The sequence below is a fragment of the Ranitomeya variabilis genome, chromosome 6, assembly GCF_051348905.1.
Source record: "Ranitomeya variabilis isolate aRanVar5 chromosome 6, aRanVar5.hap1, whole genome shotgun sequence".
Lineage (NCBI taxonomy): Eukaryota > Metazoa > Chordata > Amphibia > Anura > Dendrobatidae > Ranitomeya > Ranitomeya variabilis.
Window position 1 is genome coordinate 111,880,579 of NC_135237.1, and position 21,393 is coordinate 111,901,971.

The 21,393-nt window shown below is 44.5% G+C and overlaps 1 protein-coding gene across 1 annotated transcript in view; it reads left to right on the forward strand.

Annotated features, from left to right (window-relative positions):
• The first annotated feature begins 5,953 nt into the window (after positions 1-5,953).
• The window catches only part of UBE2E1 (ubiquitin conjugating enzyme E2 E1), a 50,247-nt gene continuing 34,807 nt past the window's right edge, over positions 5,954-21,393 (forward strand). Inside the window, exons 1-2 of the mRNA XM_077268901.1 lie at positions 5,954-6,300; positions 17,029-17,079. Of these exons, the coding sequence (XP_077125016.1) occupies positions 6,137-6,300; positions 17,029-17,079 (215 nt within the window). The 5' untranslated portion in view covers positions 5,954-6,136. The remainder of the gene's footprint in view (positions 6,301-17,028; positions 17,080-21,393) is intronic.

Genomic DNA, 21,393 nt, shown 5'->3' on the forward strand with positions numbered 1-21,393 from the left:
GTACCCCATTATTATGGGTATTTATAAGAGACCTGGATAAATATGTGCCCCCCTCACTACTGTATCCCATATAAGACGGACTGTGGGGGATATTATGGGTATTTACCAGTGATCCGGATAAATATGTGCCCCCCTCACTACTGTATCCCATATAGGACGGACTGTGGTGGATATTATGGGTATTTACCAGTGATCCGGATAAATATGTGCCCCCTCACTACTGTATCCCATATAGGACGGACTGTGGGGGATATTATGGGTATTTACCAGTGATCCGGATAAATATGTGCCCCCCTCACTACTGTATCCCATATAGGACGGACTGTGGTGGATATTATGGGTATTTACCAGTGATCCGGATAAATATGTGCCCCCTCACTACTGTATCCCATATAGGACGGACTATGGTGGATATTATGGGTATTTACCAGTGATCTGGATAAATATGTGCCCCCTCACTACTGTATCCCATATAGGACGGGCTGCGGTGGATATTATGGGTATTTATTAGTGATCCGGATAAATATGTGCCCCCCTCACTACTGTATCCCATATAGGATGGACTGTGGGGGATATTATGGGTATTTATTAGTGATCCGGATAAATATGTGCCCCCTCAATACTGTATCCCATATAGGACGGACTGTGGTGGATATTATGGGTATTTATTATTGCTCCGGATAAATATGTGCCCCCTCACTACTGTATCCCATATAGGACGGACTGCGGAGGATATTATGGGTATTTATTAGTGCTCCATATAAATATGTGCCCCCCTCACTACTGTATCCCATATAGGACGGGCTGCGGTGGATATTATGGGTATTAGTGATCCGGATAAATATGTGCCCCCTCACTACTGTATCCCATATAGGACGGACTGCGGAGGATATTATGGGTATTTATTAGTGCTCCATATAAATATGTGCCCCCCTCACTACTGTATCCCGTATAGGACGGGCTGCGGTGGATATTATGGGTATTTATTAGTGATCCGGATAAATATGTGCCCCCCTCACTACTGTATCCCATATAGGACGGACTGCGGAGGATATTATGGGTATTTACCAGTGATCCGCATAAATATGTGCCCCCCTCACTACTGTAACCCATATAGGTCAGACTGTGGGGGATATTATGGGTATTTACCAGTGATCCGGATAAATATGTGCCCCCCTCACTACTGTATCCCATATAGGACGGACTGCGGTGGATATTATGGGTATTTACCAGTGATCCGGATAAATATGTGCCCCCCTCACTATTGTAACCCATATAGGACGAACTGTGGTGGATATTATGGGTATTTATTAGTGATCAGGATAAATATGTGCCCCCCTCACTACTGTATCCCATATAGGACGGACTGTGGGGGATATTATGGGTATTTATAAGAGACCTGGATAAATATGTGCCCCCCTCACTACTGTAACCCATATAGGACGGACTGTGGTGGATATTATGGGTATTTATTAGTGATCCGGATAAATATGTGCCCCCTCACTACTGTATCCCATATAGGACGGACTGCGGAGGATATTATGGGTATTTACCAGTGATCCGGATAAATATGTGCCCCCCTCACTACTGTAACCCATATAGGTCAGACTGTGGGGGATATTATGGGTATTTATTAGTGATCCGAATAAATATGTGTCCCCCTCACTACTGTAACCAATATAGGTCAGACTGTGGGGGATATTATGGGTATTTATTAGTGATCCGGATAAATATGTGCCCCCCTCACTACTGTATCCCATATAGGACGGACTGTGGGGGATATTATGGGTATTTATTAGTGATCCGGATAAATATGTGCCCCCCTCACTACTGTAACCAATATAGGTCAGACTGTGGCGGATATTATGGGTATTTATTAGTGATCCGGATAAATATGTGCCCCCTCACTACTGTATCCCATATAGGACGGACTGTGGTGGATATTATGGGTATTTACCAGTGATCCGGATAAATATGTGCCCCCCTCACTACTGTAACCCATATAGGTCAGACTGTGGGGGATATTATGGGTATTTATTAGTGATCCGGATAAATATGTGCCCCCCTCACTACTGTATCCCATATAGGACGGACTGTGGTGGATATTATGGGTATTTACCAGTGATCCGGATAAATATGTGCCTACCTCACTACTGTATCCCATATAGGACGGACTGCGGTGGATATTATGGGTATTTACCAGTGATCCGGATAAATATGTGCCCCCCTCACTACTGTAACCCATATAGGACGGACTGTGGTGGATATTATGGGTATTTATTAGTGATCCGGATAAATATGTGCCCCCCTCACTACTGTATCCCATATAGGACGGACTGTGGGGGATATTATGGGTATTTATAAGAGACCTGGATAAATATGTGCCCCCTCACTACTGTATCCCATATAGGTCAGACTGTGGGGGATATTATGGGTATTTATTAGTGATCCGGATAAATATGTGCCCCCTCACTACTGTATCCCATATAGGACGGACTGTGGTGGATATTATGGGTATTTATTAGTGATCCGGATAAATATGTGCCCCCCCCCACTACTGTATCCCATATAGGACGGACTGTGGTGGATATTATGGATATTTATAAGAGACCTGGATAAATATGTGCCCCCCTCACTACTGTATCCCATATAGGTCAGACTGTGGGCGATATTATGGGTATTTATTAGTGATCTGGATAAACATGTGCCCCCCTCACTACTGTAACCCATATAGGTCAGACTGTGGGGGATATTATGCGTATTTATTAGTGATCCGGATAAATATGTGCCCCTTCACTACTGTAACCCATATAGGACGGACTGCGGAGGATATTATGGGTATTTATTAGTGATCCGAATAAATATGTGCCCCCTCACTACTGTATCCCATATAGGACGGGCTGTGATGGATATTATGGGTATTTATTAGTGATCCGAATAAATATGTGCCCCCTCACTACTGTATCCCATATAGGACGGGCTGTGAGGGATATTATGGGTATTTATTAGTGATCCGGATAAATATGTGCCCCCCTCACTACTGTATCCCATATAGGACGGACTGTGGTGGATATTATGGGTATTTACCAGTGATCCGGATAAATATGTGCCCTCCTCACTACTGTATCCCATATAGGACGGACTGTGGGGGATATTATGGGTATTTATATGAGACCTGGATAAATATGTGCCCCCTCACTACTGTAACCCATATAGGTCAGACTGTGGGGGATATTATGGGTATTTATTAGTGATCCGAATAAATATGTGCCCCCTCACTACTGTATCCCATATAGGACGGGCTGTGGGGGATATTATGGGTATTTATTAGTGATCCGGATAAATATGTGCCCCCCTCACTACTGTATCCCATATAGGACGGACTGTGGGGGATATTATGGGTATTTACCAGTGATCCGGATAAATATGTGCCCCCCTCACTACTGTATCCCATATAGGACGGACTGCGGAGGATATTATGGGTATTTATTAGTGATCCGGATAAATATGTGCCCCCTCACTACTGTATCCCATATAGGACGGACTACGGAGGATATTATGGGTATTTATATGAGACCTGGATAAATATGTGCCCCCTCACTACTGTATCCCATATAGGACGGACTGTGGGGGATATTATGGGTATTTACCAGTGATCCGGATAAATATGTGCCCCCCTCACTACTGTATCCCATATAGGACGGACTGCGGAGGATATTATGGGTATTTATTAGTGATCCGGATAAATATGTGCCCCCTCACTACTGTATCCCATATAGGACGGACTACGGAGGATATTATGGGTATTTATATGAGACCTGGATAAATATGTGCCCCCTCACTACTGTATCCCATATAGGACGGACTGTGGGGGATATTATGGGTATTTATTAGTGATCTGGATAAATATGTGCCCCCTCACTACTGTATCCCATATAGGACGGACTGTGGGGGATATTATGGGTATTTATATGAGACCTGGATAAATATGTGCCCCCTCACTACTGTATCCCATATAGGACGGACTGTGGGGGATATTATGGGTATTTACCAGTGATCCGGATAAATATGTGCCCCCCTCACTACTGTATCCCATATAGGACGGACTGTGGGGGATATTTGGGGCATTTACCAGTGATCCGGATAAATATGTGCCCCCTCACTACTGTAATCCATACAGGACGGACTGTGGGGGATATTATGGGTATTTATTAGTGATCTGGATAAATATGTGCCCCCCTCACTACGGTACCCCATATAGGACAGACTGTGGGGGATATTATGGGTATTTATTAGTGATCTGGATAAATATGTGCCCCCCTCACTACTGTAACCCATATAGGACGGACTGTGGGGGATATTATGGGTATTTATTAGTGATCTGGATAAATATGTGCCCCCCTCACTACTGTACCCCATATAGGACAGACTGTGGGGGATATTATGGGTATTTATTAGTGATCTGGATAAATATGTGCCCCCCTCACTACTGTACCCCATATAGGACAGACTGTGGGGGATATTATGGGTATTTATTAGTGATCTGGATAAATATGTGCCCCCCTCACTACTGTATCCCATATAGGACGGACTGGGGGGGATATTATGGGTATTTATAAGAGACCTGGATAAATATGTGCCCCCCTCACTACTGTATCCCATATAGGACGGACTGGGGGGGATATTATGGGTATTTATAAGAGACCTGGATAAATATGTGCCCCCTCACTACTGTATCCCATATAGGATGGACTGTGGTGGATATTATGGGTATTTATTAGTGATCTGGATAAATATGTGCCCCCCTCACTACTGTACCCCATATAGGTCAGACTGTGGGGGATATTATGGGTATTTATTAGTGATCTGGATAAATATGTGCCCCCCTCACTACTGTATCCCATATAGGACGGACTGTGGGGGATATTATGGGTATTTATTAGTGATCCGGATAAATATGTGCCCCCTCACTACTGTATCCCATATAGGACGGACTGTGGGGGATATTATGGGTATTTATTAGTGACCTGTATAAATATGTGCCCCCACACTACTATATCCCATATAGGATGGACTGTGGGGGATATTATGGGTATTTATTAGTGATCTGGATAAATATGTGCCCCCCTCACTACTGTATCCCATATAGGACGGACTGTGGTGGATATTATGGGTATTTATTAGTGATCCGGATAAATATGTGCCCCCTCACTACTGTATCCCATATAGGACGGACTGTGGGGGATATTATGGGTATTTATTAGTGATCCGGATAAATATGTGCCCCCCTCACTACTGTATCCCATATAGGATGGACTGTGGGGGATATTATGGGTATTTATATGAGACCTGGATAAATATGTGCCCCCTCACTACTGTACCCCATATAGGACGGACTGTGGGGGATATTATGGGTATTTATATGAGACCTGGATAAATATGTGCCCCCTCACTACTGTATCCCATATAGGACGGACTGTGGTGGATATTATGGGTATTTATTAGTGATCCGGATAAATATGTGCCCCCTCACTACTGTATCCCATATAGGACGGACTGTGGTGGATATTATGGGTATTTATTAGTGATCCGGATAAATATGTGCCCCCTCACTACTGTATCCCATATAGGACAGACTGTGGGGGATATTATGGGTATTTATATGAGACCTGGATAAATATGTGCCCCCCTCACTACTGTATCCCATATAGGACGGACTGTGGGGGATATTATGGGTATTTATATGAGACCTTGATAAATATGTGCCCCCTCACTACTGTATCCCATATAGGATGGACTGTGGTGGATATTATGGGTATTTATTAGTGATCCGGATAAATATGTGCCCCCTCACTACTGTATCCCATATAGGACGGATTGTGGGGGATATTATGGGTATTTATATGAGACCTGGATAAATATGTGCCCCCTCCCCACTGTTCCCCATACAGGTGACTGGGGTATATTCTGGGCATTTCCAGTGGACCCCACTGTAGCTCCCGGCGGGGGGCTGCTCCCCGCATTGTGCCGGTGTCTGTTCTCCGCACATTGTGGTGTTTGGGGTGGGGGAGGATATTACATCTGGTCGCCCTCCTCCTCCTCCTCCTCGCTGCAGGCTGCTGTGTGTGATCTCGCTATGTCGGATGACGATTCCAGGGCCAGCACCAGCTCCTCTTCCTCCAGCGCCTCCAGCCAGCACATAGACCGGGAGCCGGCCAGCCAGCACCACAGCGCCAGGAAGAAGGACAGCAAAGTCAGCATGAGCAAGAACTCCAAACTGCTGTCCACCAGCGCCAAGAGGTAAGGCTGCGGCCAGCCTCCATGCTCAGGATGGCAGCGGGTGATGGTGCCAGGCCGCGCTGGCGAACCTCCTGCTAACAAAGGCACAGCGCTCCTCGGCCACACGGCGCCGGGCACACAGGGACAATGGCCCCGGATCTGCTCCTCGTTACTATCCCCGGAGGGAAAAGTGCGGCCCCTTTAAGTCTCGCTTTCTCGTCAACAATCCTCGTTAACCCTTTCTCCCCCCTCACCCGGCAAGGAAAGGGTGGCGCGGCTCATTTGCATTCCAGGGTGCCACCCACGACGCCTCATTTACATGTTAGCTTTTTGGGGTGACTGTGTTTCTCTGAGCCGTTTTTTATAGGGGGTCTCAGCACAGGGGGGCCCCAAAAGCTCTGCAGCTTTGGTGGGGTCGTAAAAGAGCGAGTTATCGGGGAGGGGAGGACGAGGGCTGCGGCGGCCATGATGTGCCCCCCGGGGTGTGTGAGGGGGACATGGGCTGTACTGTGCCCCCCATGTGCAGGGGCTGACAGGTAGGGGGGATTTATTACCCAGGCAGACCATGCATCTGCCGACCACACTGGCAGCAATAATCGTCTGTGGGATGGTGGGGACCACCAGGGAATACTGAGGGGAGAGTGATAGAAGAGTGGGGAGATAATGGGGTGATACCGTGTAATAGTGGGAGATTATGATATAATGGGGTGATAATTGTGTAATAGTTGGGGGACAATGGTATATTGGGGTGATTATCGTATAATAGTGGGGGACAATGATATAATGGGGTGATAATGGTGTAATAGTGGGGGACAATTATATAATGGGGTGATAATCATGTAATAGTGGGGTAATAACAATATAATGGGGTGATAATCGTGATAGTGGGGACAATGATATAATGGTGTAATAGTGGGGGGACCAAAGACATAATGGGGTGATCATGTAATAGTGGGGTCATGATATAATGGGGTGATAACAGCAGACCGCACCGAGCTGTCAGATACCCGCATGGTTGCTTTACTTTACACTTAAGGCCCCGTCTCTTAGCGACGCTAAAGCGATCCCGACAACGATACGACCTGTCAGGGATCGTTGCTGCGTCGCTATGTGGTCGCTGGTGAGATGTCAAACAGTGAGATCTTCCCAACGATCGCTGCTGCGATCTCACTGTTTGACATCTCACCAGCGACCTGTAGCGACCTGTACAACGATGTCACATGGGAGCTATTATGACGATTCAGTGTCTGAGTCGTCAACGAGGTCGTTGTTAAGGTGTCAAACACAGCGATGTGCGCTACCCAGCGGGACCTCAACGATCAAAAAAAGGTCCAGGCCATTCCGACATGACCAGCGATCTCACAGCAGGGGCCTGATCGCTGGTACGTGTCACACATAGCGAGATCGCAACTGAGGTCGCTGTTGCGTCACAAAACTTGTGACTCAGCAGCGATCTCGCTAGCGATCTCGCTTAGTGAGACGGGGGCTTAAAGGTACCGTCACACTAAACGATATCGCTAGCGATCCGTGACGTTGCAGCGTCCTGGCTAGCGATATCGTTTAGTGTGACAGGCAGCAGCGATCAGGATCCTGCTGTGATGTCGCTGGTCGCTGAATAAAGTCCAGAACTTTATTTGGTCGTCCGATCGCCGTGTATCGTTGTGTTTGACAGCAAAAGCAACGATACCAGCGATGTTTTACACTGGTAACCAGGGTAAACATCGGGTTACTAAGCGCAGGGCCGCGCTTAGTAACCCGATGTTTACCCTGGTTACCAGCGTAAAAGTAAAAAAAACAAACAGTACATACTCACCTGCGCGTCCCCCAGCGTCTGCTTCCTGCTCTGACTGAGATCCGGCCCTAAAGTGAAAGTGAAAGCACAGCGGTGACGTCACCGCTGTGCTGTTAGGGCCGGAGCTCAGTCAGTGTCAGGAAGCAGAGGCTGGGGGACCCGCAGGTGAGCATGTACTGTTTGTTTTTTTTACTTTTACGCTGGTAACCAGGGTAAACATCGGGTTACTAAGCGCGTCCCTGCGCTTAGCAACCCGATGTTTACCCTGGTTACCCGGGGACCTCGGCATCGTTGGTCGCTGGAGAGCGGTCTGTGTGACAGCTCTCCAGCGATCAAACAGCGACGCTGCAGCGATCGGCATCGTTGTCGCTATCGCTGCAGCGTCGCTTAATGTGACGGTACCTTAAAGGTACCTTCACACGAAACGACGCTACAGCGATATAGAAACGATCCGACCAAAACGCGATCGCTGGAGCGTCGCTGTTTAGGTCGCTGTAGAGATGTCAAACACACCAACTTACTAACGATGCAGGAGCGATCCAGTGACGTAACAGCGACTCACATATCGTTCTCGCTGGTTGTTGCTCCATGTCAAACAGCAGTGGTTGTAACGATGTGATAGATAGCGAACCTAGCCAGATAGGTGTGTTTCCCCGCTTGATCGTTGCTGGCGTCGTTGCTTTTAATGTCAGACATGACGATACACGCCGACCTAACGACCAAATAAAGTTCTGGACCTCTAGCCCCGACCAACGATATCACAGCGGGATCCAGATCGCTGCTGCGTGTCAAACACAACGATATCGTTATTTAGGACGCTGCAACGTCACGGATCGCTGTCGTTATCGTTACAAAGTCGTTTCGTGTGAAGGTACCTTAAGACTTTGGAGCTCACCACACATACATGTAGAGCATTGTGAAGGATTATTCCCATCGTTAGATGTTTCTCCTTAGGATAGGGGGTAATTGCTGACCGCTGGGTTCTGAAGTGCCCCCTCTGAATGGAGCGGTGGTCAGACGTGCACACAACTGCTCCTATCATGGTCTATGGGACTGTCCGGAAAAGCTGAGCGCTGCTCCATCTCCTTAGTCCCATAGAGAATGGGTGGGGAACCCCGGTATATATAACTGTATACATGTGCAGCTCTGTGTGCTTGGGATACATAGGGCTGAGGACATGCTTCCATAGCATGAGTGTGGCTGTGTTCTGTATGAGACCACCTACCAGAATTGTCTGACAGCGGCATACCCCTTGGAGAACAAACGGATCGGCTATCTGAAACTGGACTTGCCGGATTCTTCTCTCTCCTGCCATCATCTGTCGGGGGCCCACATACACATTAGACTGTCGGCCTATCACTGAGATCTGCAGGTTCATCCAATGTGTATGGGGCCTTACCGATACACAGTATCACGTGTCCGTTCCGAGCGTGGAGTCTCCAGCCGGGATCCATTTCTCACCTGTTAGTGATCAGGCCCTAAGGACCAGGCTCAGGATGTAGTAGTTCACAAATCCATTGCTCCTTTTACGCTCTCGTTTAGACATTCTCATTTTCAAGCCAATTATAAAATTAAACTGGCTCCAGTAAGAGGCAAACTGGTCGGAGGGTCACTTGTCCGGCTCTGCTTTGCGCACTGAGAGATTTTGCATTATACAGTTGGAAGAATCTTTTCATTAAAATAATTGATGCTGATCCTCCTCTGATTATTGCTGTCCGGGGGGGCTGTGACCTTAGTCTGGAAGTGCGACCCCCCTGTAAGAGGAGCTGAAGACTTTACATGCTTGTATATAGAAAATGAGGATAATTCTAGAATAATGAGCGATATTCTCCTGGAAATGATGGCACGGGGTGAGCGCGCCATGTGCCCCTTCCTGCAGCCTTTATACTAAATAAATCTATTGCACAGAAGAAGGTTATAACCAGTGCAGATCTTTCATAAATGTGTTTTCTGCCATTATTCCAACGTGCGTCGCTCCACTTTTCCAGCAAAGTTAATTTGATAAATGTGCTTGTTGTTATTGGACTAAAAAATGACACGCACTGTCCTCTACAGACATTCCCATCTTTTAGATTGGGGGCACTTTCACTTAAAGGGGTTGTCCTGTCTTCTAATAAAAGTGTCCAATCTACGCCACTGCAGAAATCTGAATCCTGGTGCTGTGCATTGTGCTCTCTGTCAACATTCAACGGTATTGCTGGTGAGAGCGGGCGGTCACATGGCTGCAAGTAGGCAATTTGCATACGTGCGGTCACTTGACAGCTACATGTGCTCAGCCTCTTATTTCATGTCACTGTATGGCTAGTCGGAATGTGACCGTAAGTCTAACCATCCACACCAATGAATCCTGACAGCATGGACATTACACACTGTCAGGATTAAAGTCTGCAGTTAGAAAAGTGTGACTGCAGACTTTTATCAGAATACCAAACAACCTCTTTCACTTGCTCCTATATACCTTGAAAACATCCCTGAGCTTTCCCGCTTCTGCCGCCCTGTTGTCTTCTGCTGAGTAGCTCCATTGCAGAGTCATTCACATTAGTTTCTTTTGCAGAGCATTATGTGAAATCTCTGCTTGCAGGCCAACTGGGCGTGTGTCTTCAGAGCTGACTCTGGGGGCGGGCACTCGCATTCATCTGGGCATGGTCTAGGCTGCGCTAATTACTCTGTGAGCCACGCCCCCTTGAAAAGAACTTAAAATTAGCACTTTATAAAAAGGCCTCTATCTGCAAACATATGGAGGATTTATTTAAAAAAAAAAATTAAACATCAGGAATCTAATAAGAGCAAACACTGGTCAGCTTTGACTAGATACAGGTCCCTTTTATAGAGGACTTTTGGGCTGTTCAGATAGGTATTTTAGTAAACCTATATTCCTTCTCATTCCTCTGTTATTCTTCCTGGGAATGTCTGAAGAAATTGACAAATTGGTGTTAGCATTGAGTTATGGAGGGGACGTGTCTGCAGAGTCTGAAATATTCAGCAAATTATTGGGCAACATCAGACTGTAGGGGCACACAGCAATTAGTTAAAGGGACACTGTCAGCACAGACCACACATCACACCAATACAGGCCCTCTGTGCATCGTGGTGGGGCCAGTCATTCAGTACATCTTCCTTTTATCGCCGTCCTTCTCAGATTCTATAGAAGATTGACACATTTCCAGCAGGAATAACAGAGGAATGGCACATTTCTGATCTGGGAAAAAAAGATTATTTTATGGGGAATGCAAATGTTCACTTTATTATGCATTAAAAACCAGGACAAAAGTGGGCAGAAGTATGCCATTTTTTTTTTTTGTTTCTTGAAGAAGTTGTCCACTACTTGGACAACTCCTTGTCATTCCCCATGCTTGGCCCCAATAAAATAAAAAAGCCTCTACTCGCCTCCTGTGCCTTTGCCGTTCCTGTGGTGTCGGCACTCGCTCTCCCCGGGGCTCCCGTACAGTTGTTGTGACATGTGACCCTGGTGGCCAATCAGTGCTGGCGTCACGGTCTCCACCTTCGGACAAATTGAACATGAAGGGGAATTCTGGACTGCAGCTGATCCCTGGCTTCCTCTTCGTGTTCGCAAGAAGGCGGAGACAGTGACGCCAGCGCTGATTGTGCACCGGCACCATGTGTCAAAGGCCCCAGGACTGTGAGTGCTTCCACTGCGGTAACGGCCCTGGCACAGGAGGGGAGTATAGGCTTTTCTATTTTATCGGGGCCAAGCGTAGGGTATAAGAAGGGGTTGTCCTAGTAGTGGACAACCCCTTTAATATACACGATACAGTTCCACAGATGTGGACCTTTTATTTAGTGTTACTTTTCTTTTTACCAGGGGGTGTGGCTTACAGCTTCCTCTGGGGCGTGTCTTTAGCTTGCTCTGCATTATTACACTGAGCCACGCCCCCTTGGTAAAGACCAAATTGGCACTAAATAAAAAGATCAATATTTCTGGAACTTTATGGATGATTAAAAAAAAACCCAAGAGATTACTCAGAGGAGCAATGGGAATAAAATAAGAACAAAAACTGTCCACTCTTGTGCTGGTGATCGGTCCTCTGTGTCTGGCCACAACAGATTGATAAGCTATCCATAGGATGTCTGTGGGGGTCTAACACCCAGAACCCCACCGATTCCCACACCCACACCCGGTCAGATGATTTGCTATGGTGGCTGCGGGCTGTAAACACTTTTCAGTGTCTCGGGTACTACAGCTCCGCTCTTATTCTTTCAATGGCCACTACACATTATACGGATCTGCGCTCTGCATCTTTAGTCTAAGGGACGATTCATCATTTGCAATTTATTGAAGTCCATTTTCTTTTTTTTTCTTGCGGTGTTCGCTAATGTTTTTTGTGCCAAATACCTCAAACTGGCTCATAATTTATGAATTTAGAGCAATAAAAAAAATGCTCTTTATTTTCGTCATTAATTGTTTTTTTGTGACTTTTCAGCACCGAAAGTTGCAAATCCTCCAGAGATCTTACTCCAGCGAGGGACTGAAGTGAGATGTTAAAAAAAGTGACATTTGGTGAAAATCGCATTTCATAGATCCATAGATCTGTCTAAAACATCTAGATAAGCAAAGGTGTTGAGGGGAAAAAGAAAGACCTCTTAAAAAGTGGCACAAAACATATAGAGGGTAAGGCGTAAATACTAAAACCGCTAAAATGGAAGACATTACTCCAGAATTGTGGCCCTCGGGGCAGATAATAGCCGATTTGTCGGTGGGGTGTTGGACGCTCACTGATCTGATTTTGGTGACATAACCTGTGGATAGATCGTCAGAATGAACAACTCCTTTAAGTTCTTACCCAAAGCGTGTAAAAAGAGCTGTTAAGACGATTCGCTCACAATCTGTAAATGTTTGTCAAACTTTTAGGAAATGGAGCCATGTACTTGGTGATCGTTGTGCAGACACTTTGTTGGACTTCATGTCAGTCATCCAAATGAAGAACATTGGAATCAGTCTCTGCTCCTTAAAGGGGTTGTCCAGGACTAGGCCCTTGTATTTGCATAGAAGTTGATCTGCAGTGCCCCGGTGCAGCCACTACACACTGTACATACTGTTTTAGTTATACCATATACTTTAGATTGCACGTTGTCACTGCTCAGTACTGACCCATGGGGAGAAGGATAAATGGCTGCCCGTCACTTTCCTCTCATTAGATTGTCGGGAGGCCTTCTCCAGTTATCTGATGTGTGTGACAACACTGGCCCGATCCCAGGAGCTAGGTAGACGATGAGCCAAGGGACTGGTTCTGGGCACCTGACTGCCAGCATGTCCCAGTCTAGATCTCCTTTACGTCCCTGGTTTCTCCATATATAATAATGTTTATTTCTGTGGCTCAGGCATATTCCTCAGCTCTTCACATTATATCTACGGTACTTTTTCTGCGTCCTTACAACTTTCTGACATGAGGATCAATGATTGGTGTAGGTGCCACATGGTTTGTGCCATGTGTGGATGCGTTAGAAGGGATGTTTGGAAACCTCGATAAACCCTCATTACAGTTCACTGCAATATTACTTACACTTTCCCACAACTTGTGTTTAATTTGACGGCATAAACCGGCTCCTGAATCATTTCTAAAGTTTGACCATACAAGCTGCAAGACTAACACCATTATCTGGCAATTGGCCCAGAATTGTAGTGGAAATCTGCTTGATGAGCCTCCCATATTGAATAATCGTCCCTTTAACAAGTTACGTTATTGAACATTTCAGGCTGCAGCCTTTACTAGACAGGGGATATGATCCAGAGGAGGAAAACAGATAGTACTGCAGTTCGAGGGGCATATATGCCCTCCCTGAAATCAGGGCTGTGGAATCGGTAATCCAAACCTCCGACTTCAACTCCTTAATTTCCATGACACCGACTCCACCAAAATGGGCTCCGACTCCGCGACTCCAACTCCGCAGCCCTCCTGAAATGATGGGGACCATTCATTGTCTGATTCCAGTAGAAGGGATTTAAAAAATCCACTTGTGGATTTTGCTAGTGATTCTAATGCCTAATTTTGCAGATCTGTCCCTGTATAGCAATGAATGAAACCTGCCATTTCCACAGCAGACACTGTGTCTTTTAAAATTTATTTTGACCTTTTGTTGTGGAAATTCCAGGTATGCTCTGTGTGAACCCACCGTAAGGCTACGTTCTCACGATGAGTCTTTGATGAGTTTTTGATGTTGCGAATTTTCTAAACCCATTAAGTAAAATAGGTTACTTGCATTTTATTTTAAATGCACAAAGTAAAAACTCGCCCAAATATCTCATCAGGGGAATGTAGGCTTAGGTTACTAGTGTTTTGTTTTTTTTGTTTTTTTTTTACATGTATTTACATTTTTGATACTCCGTTTTTTTGTCTTTTTAGTATCTTTTGTATATTAGCAGAGTCCACCTCTGCCCCTTCATGGGATTGTTCAGTGCTAACTCCTTTTAAAAGCAGTTAATCTGCAATTCCCACTAACAATTATTAATTTTATTTCTATAGCGCCAACATGTTCTGTAGCACTTTACATTACAGAGGGGACTTGTACAGACAAAAAAGACATAACATAAAACATATAATCTAACAGATGCTTGTCATGTATGATCCAGCCATCAATATAATAAATAACACATATGAACCAGTCACCAGCCAGACTCTCTGCAAGTACCGACACAGAGGGCTAATCAGTGCATGAAGGCTGTGTAAATGGATGCTATGAAGGATCAGATACTGAAAATCTAGGAAGGGCAAAACTTGAATGGTTAGCTAACTGAGATGATGGACCGGTCTTAAGAAATATGTTTTTAGGCCAAGAATAAAACTGGGGGTTTGGGGAATTAATAGATTTTTCGGGGTAGTGCATTTTAAAGAACTTTTACAGCACAAGAGAAGTTTTGGAGGTAAGAGTGGGAGGTTCAGATTATTGTTAGTCTTAGATCATTAGCAGAACACGGCATGGGTAGGGTGGTACACAGAGATCAGGGAGGAGATGACGGGTGGTGCAGAACTTTGGAGAGCTTTGCAGGTGCCAGAGAGAAGTTTGTATTGTATTCTGTAGCGAGTGGGCAACCAGTGCAATGACTGGAAGAAGGTGGAAGCATCGGTGTAGCGGTTGAACAGGAATTTGATCCTAGCTGCTGCATTCAGGATGGATTGTAGAGGAGAAAGTTTGGTAATATGGAGACCGATCAGTAAAACGTTGCAGTAGTCCAAACAGGAATGAATAAGAGCAAAAGTAAGGATTTTTTTCAGAGTTAAAGGTAAGAAAACATTGAATTCTGGAGATGTTTTTGAGATGCAGGTGACATGAATGAGCCACTGATTGGCTATGGCGAATAAAGGAAAGATCTGAGGACAATACACAGTGTACAGAGTTGTTCTGTTGGACAGTCCCTGTAAGTAAGCCATACATATTAGATTTTCTGTTGGTCAAAGGATTTTCATATACATCAGTTTTTTTAGTATTTCCATGGTGATGCTGGAGGGACTAAGGCTGCTTTCACACATCAGTTTTTTGGCATCAGTCACAATCCGTCGAATGTTGAAAAAAAGGATGTGGCGGATCCATTTTTTCGCCGGATCCGACTAGCTGATCCAGCTAATTGGATCCTAAAAAAATCGGAGTATGCTCAGTTAAAAAAAACAGAATCCGTTGCCAGATTCTGTCATTTGACGGATCTGGCGCCATAGGCTTCCATTCTAGCAAACGACGGATCCGTTACTGTCCGTTTTTTCGACGGACACAAAAAACATTACTATGTCTGTTTTCTCTGGCCACCGGATAAACAATTTTTTTCAAAATTCGCCGGATTGAGACTAATGGCAAAAGACTGATGTGTGAAAGGGGTATAAGGGGGAGGAGGAGAAGGTATGGCCATCCATGTCCCATGATATGTAGCTCTGCATATGTATGTGTCATGCTGTGATGGTCTTTGGTAAGGAAGGAAGGGGGACCTCAAACTGGGACCCTAACTTTCCCTGTCCAGGGGCTACTCTTGAAGGCAGAGAGGCCTGAGTATCTGACCTTACTAAGCTACTGTTAAACCCTAATCTATCCCCTCCCCCATCCCATGAAGCCTGGGACAGAAATATAAGGTAAACAAGACACAAAATAACAATAACAAAATAGCGATAACAGAAACAAACATACAAACACTCACCAAAGGTAAAGAGGTATATAGGGAAGGATGGAAATGTACCAACCAAATGGGAATAGGACAATGAGGACAGCATTCACCCAAAAACAGCACGCAACAATCTCCAGTAACAACAACGGTCTCCAATTCAGCACAGTGTCTCCAAGGATGGAGGAAGCAAAGCTTTCACTGGCAATGAAGAGAGAGTCTGGCCAGGTTTTATAGGGAGAGGTCATCATGACCAGATCAGAACCAAAGTTCTGAAAATGGAGCTGCAAGTTTCTGACCAGTATAGAAAGGGTCGTTAACCTCTTTCGCAAAAAAGAAAACCAAATCCATTTAATATAGGACACAAACACACAGGCTAAATGGAAGATTTGCGATTCACAATACATAGTAATCATCTAACCCCAGATCTCCCAGGAGGACGTGACCCACTCGTGACCATATGAGATTGTTCTAATCGATGACTTGATAAGGGCCCATATGTGGCCAAAACATTATGTCCTGTGCCTTGGATACTTCATGCTGGACATTTAGGCAATGCTGGGGATTGTTGGAGTTTTTCCAAAAAATCCTGGATTTGGAAGGAACGATATACAGTAAATGGGTGTTTAGCGCAGTGGTTCTTGTGCAGAGATCCATAGCTGCCTCTTGTATATACAGGACAGACCATTAGATGATGGCCTCCGACCACACGATGTGGTTCTGTGTGCACTGGGGTCTTCAGACTGTGAGACCTTGTGTAATATGTAAATGATTAATGCTGTCCCCCACAGAGGCTATAGGAGGCGGCTGTCAGGGCACAAATTCTCACTGTTCTTTTTTATTTTTGGTGCAGGATTCAGAAGGAACTGGCAGATATCACTCTGGACCCTCCTCCCAACTGCAGGTTAGTGGCTGTGACCATTACTCTTCCCCCTCTAAATAACATTGTCCTGTGTGACATTGCTGACTTGCAGAGCAGCTCCTGGTCAGACGAGAGAGCGCTGCTGCTCCAGAAGGTGATGAATTGTTCCTCTTCCTTCTACCGTGAGCGGACTGGGAAATCATTTAGACCTGCAGCTGCTCGGGTGTATTATATTATTGTCACAACCTATAATAATAGTATTAGTGTGTGCATTTATATATAGCCGTATGCAGGGTGTGTGTGTATAATACATATATATCATTATTATATTTTCACTGTTCCATTCCTCCCGTCTTTGTCCTACTGTTTTTCCAGCATGTCAGAAGGACACTTGGAAGATCAGAATGGCTGTAGGTCTCACTCGGGGAAACTCAATAATATTGAATTTTAGAGTTATGGGAACATTGCTGAAGAATATTGAAATGGTGAAAGTAACTTTATTTTATGACTTGAGGGGTTTTAAGACATTATAAGAAAAGTCCACAATGCGGTGTATACAAGAGCTGTGTCTTCTAACAAGTCGCACAGATGTGCAGAACGCAGAAGCAAGTTTTACAGGGAATCTGTCATAATTGATTTGGGGATGTAGAAAATTCTATGTCTGTGTAGGTCATTAAAAGATAATCAGGTTGATTTATTCATGACCCATTCTGAAGTTCTGTATATATGTATCTGCAAGTGCATTGGGGTGTGGTGATGCACTTCCAGCTCCTCAGCCTCCTGCTGTATTCCATGCCTAGCGCCACTCTCCCCTGGTGATTGACCGGTCATTGCCTTCCATACACCGCAGGGAATACAGCGTGAGGCTGAGGAGCTGGAAGTGCATCGCCACACCCCAGTACAGACACATAGCCAGAAGTTCACAGTGCTATTTCTTGATGCTAGAGCATTACCTTGGGATAATAAAGGGATAAACTTGCTACACTACACAGTCATATAAATAGTTTTGGGGCTTAAAAGTTTTGACAGGTTCACTTCAATCTAAACTCTCCTAATTATGTATGTAATTGTTTTGGTATTACTGTAGTAGCAAAACGAATGAGATATTGACAAATCGGCAGAACTTCACATGCAGCATGGATGTTAAATAGATTGCATATTTTCTTTAATTTTATAGAGTGAAAATGTTTTTGTTTTTTCTGTCTAAATTGCAGTACACATACCCAGTGAAATATAAACCCATACAATAAAGTCCAGTCGTTAAGTTGCCCAAGTGCATAAGAGTTATCAGAGGCTTATTTGCTTTTTTAACCACTTAGGGCTTGTTCACACTTTGCTTTTTTTGCTGCGGATTTTTCAGCTGCGGATTTGGAAAAACCGCAGTGCAAAACCGCTGCGGTTTTCACTGCGGATTTTCCTGCGGTTTCTTCTGCGGATTCCTCTGCGGTTTTTCAACAGCACTTTCCTATTGGTGCATGTTGAAAACCGCAGCGGAATCCGCAGAAAGAAGTAACATGCTCCTTCTTTTTTTCCGCAGCAATTCCGCACGTTTTTTTCCAGGATTTTCTGCAATGTGGGCACAGCGGTTTTTGTTTTCCATAGGGTAACATTGTACCCTGCATGGAAAACTGCTGCGGATCCACAGCATCAAAAACGCTGCGGATCCGCAGCAAAAACCGCAAAGTGTGAACATAGCCTTAGACGTCCAGGCGGGCCGCGTTCTGCCTTGCTGTGACATTTGAAAACATCACTGCAGAGTAGAGCAGCTACCCTCAATCATACAGCCAAGCTGCTCATAGAGAATGCAGAGATGGTTTTTTACCGTCTCTGTCTTCTTCATCGCTGTTTAAACATCACTCTACAAGCGCTGGTTGCACAGTAATAGAAAGTGCTACCGGTTCTTCCTCCTTCTGACCCAGTGGTCATGTAATCGCTGGGTGTAGGGCTGGAGCAGGAGCTGCTGGGTCCTATAAGACACATTCAGCTCTGCTATGCAGCCAGGAGGTTGTATTTCCACTGTTACTGGGGCTCATATACCAGCTACAGTTACAGGGGAAATCCGATTTAAAAAAGTATTTATGGTAAAAGTTGTAATGCTCTCCCATTGGTCTTGGTCGAATACAAATCACTGTTAATAGCCCTGCCCCCTATATATAAAAATAACTGTTACAAAAATGATTTCAGTGGTCATTATTTAAAAAAAATGTGAAAAACAGACAAGTATTTCCTTTATTTTCCCACAAATAAAGCCTGATATCAGCAAAAAAAAGTATGAAAAATAGCATACGAATTAAGCCCCAAAAATCATGAAAAAAAGATGCAGAAATTATTTGAATATTGAAAAGAATAAAGTGCAGCTCTTTATATCGTAATTACAGGAAAAAAATGAAAATGTGCCTGGTCTTGAACTGATTAAATTGGGAACATAAAAAAATAAAAGCTGTCAGCCAATCCCTCTATAAATTGTGAATGGTTACCTTCTAGGATCGACCATCAGCCTGGGGGGCTGACTCTTAGCAACCCCACTAATTGGCTAAATTAAGGGACTGCATATCGTACTGCTGATTTGCAGGATTGTCTGATAATATTACAATTTCTTTGAAAGTTTATTTTTTGACTTTTTTATCATAAAAAAACAAACAAACTAGTAAATGACATATATATTTGGTTCTTCTCATAGCATAGTGTGTCCTAAAGGTTAGAACATTCGTAACGGTGATTAGTGAACTTCACAATAAAAAAAATAAGAGTTCCATCCTTTTTAAACCCTATTTGCTAGATAGGTCGCATAGCGTGCCCCTTCCTCCCAGCATTGTGATCTTCTGACCATCCATTGTTGGTTTCATGCTTCTGATGATGGAAGCGCACAGAAGTGTTTTATTAGTGAGCTCAGCAGTTCATGACCTGTTTGACAATTGTGCGTCCTACCTACATAATGTAAGGCTTTCTGTGTGGTTAACTGCTTGTGTTCCACTGATTATGTAGGAAGAAGAACGAGCCTGTAACTAGGACTCTCATGTCTGTTAGAACATTACATATAATTTTATTTGGCAATCAAAACGAATCTTATAAATGGCAGGCCAGTAGATCATTTTATCGGCCCTCCAAACATCACATTGTGGAATTTAATTGTACTCCCTTAATTCCACAACGCTTTACAGACATCATCACTGTCCTCATTGGGGCCCACAATCTAGATCCCCTATCAGTATGTCTTTGGAATGTGGGAGGAAACCCACGCAAACACGGGGAGAACATACACACTCCTTGCAGATGTTGTCCTTGGTGGGATTTGATTCCAGGATCCCAGCGCTGCAAAACTGCTGTGCTAACCACTGAGCCATCTTCTTGCCCTGGGCTCATACCAACACCAGTTTCCAGAACGAAGGGCACTACTATATGGATTTAAACCCACACTGTCATTCCTCATTCTCCATTAGGTGACATCTCTGACATTTTGTTTCTGGTTACCGGCAATGAAATCTGAATTTTTGCCAAAGGTTACTGGGTGCAAATCTATGTCATAGTCTGGCATATTTCTTTGATTTTTTTTTTCAGGGCAACCAAAAAGTAGAAAGTTAAAACTTAATATTGGTTTGCCTTTTCTAGAATTTCCCATAAATCTTTTTTATGGCTGTGTAAGATGAAATATTTGGGATTAGATGTTCATGTAAACTTTTATGGTCCGAGGGTAACATTGTCAGTTTGAACCAACACCACGGCCCACAATGAAACATCAGAACATACGGTAAATATCTAATCTGTGCCGATTCAATTTTTAGGACCATCAGGAGTATAGAGGTCCTCTTCTCTTCCGTTCACAATCCAGAAAGGAACAGACCAAGGATTCAACTTTTTCCATTGTAGTTTCTACGAGACACTGACACAGCCGAGTGTTTCCCTTCTCCCATATACTACAATGTTTAAGGCAGCCCTGATAAATGGCCACTTCTTTACTTCATCTGCTCCTTACCTAGATGATGGCTTGGCCACAGAAATTGCCACGCTGTGCACCACTGATGGTGACCCATCCCTACGGTGCTACCTTATACACAGGCTCTGGCAGACATGTATGTGACCATATAATTGAGGGCCACTCAGGAAGTCTTCTAGAGCCGCATGTGGCCCCCAGGTTTTGCATCTCTGACGTAACATATCCAATGTTCTAAAAAGCTATGAAATCCAGAGTGAGTTACTGCAGGACACAGAAGTGGTAATCGTTTCCTCCTGGATTACTTTACGTGGACATGGGTATTGTTATATTTTTGACCAGCATCCAAGAACTATTTTAATTCATTACATTTCTTGATCTAGAACTAGTTTTAATTGGATTGTTGCCATGGATACAAAGCGTTT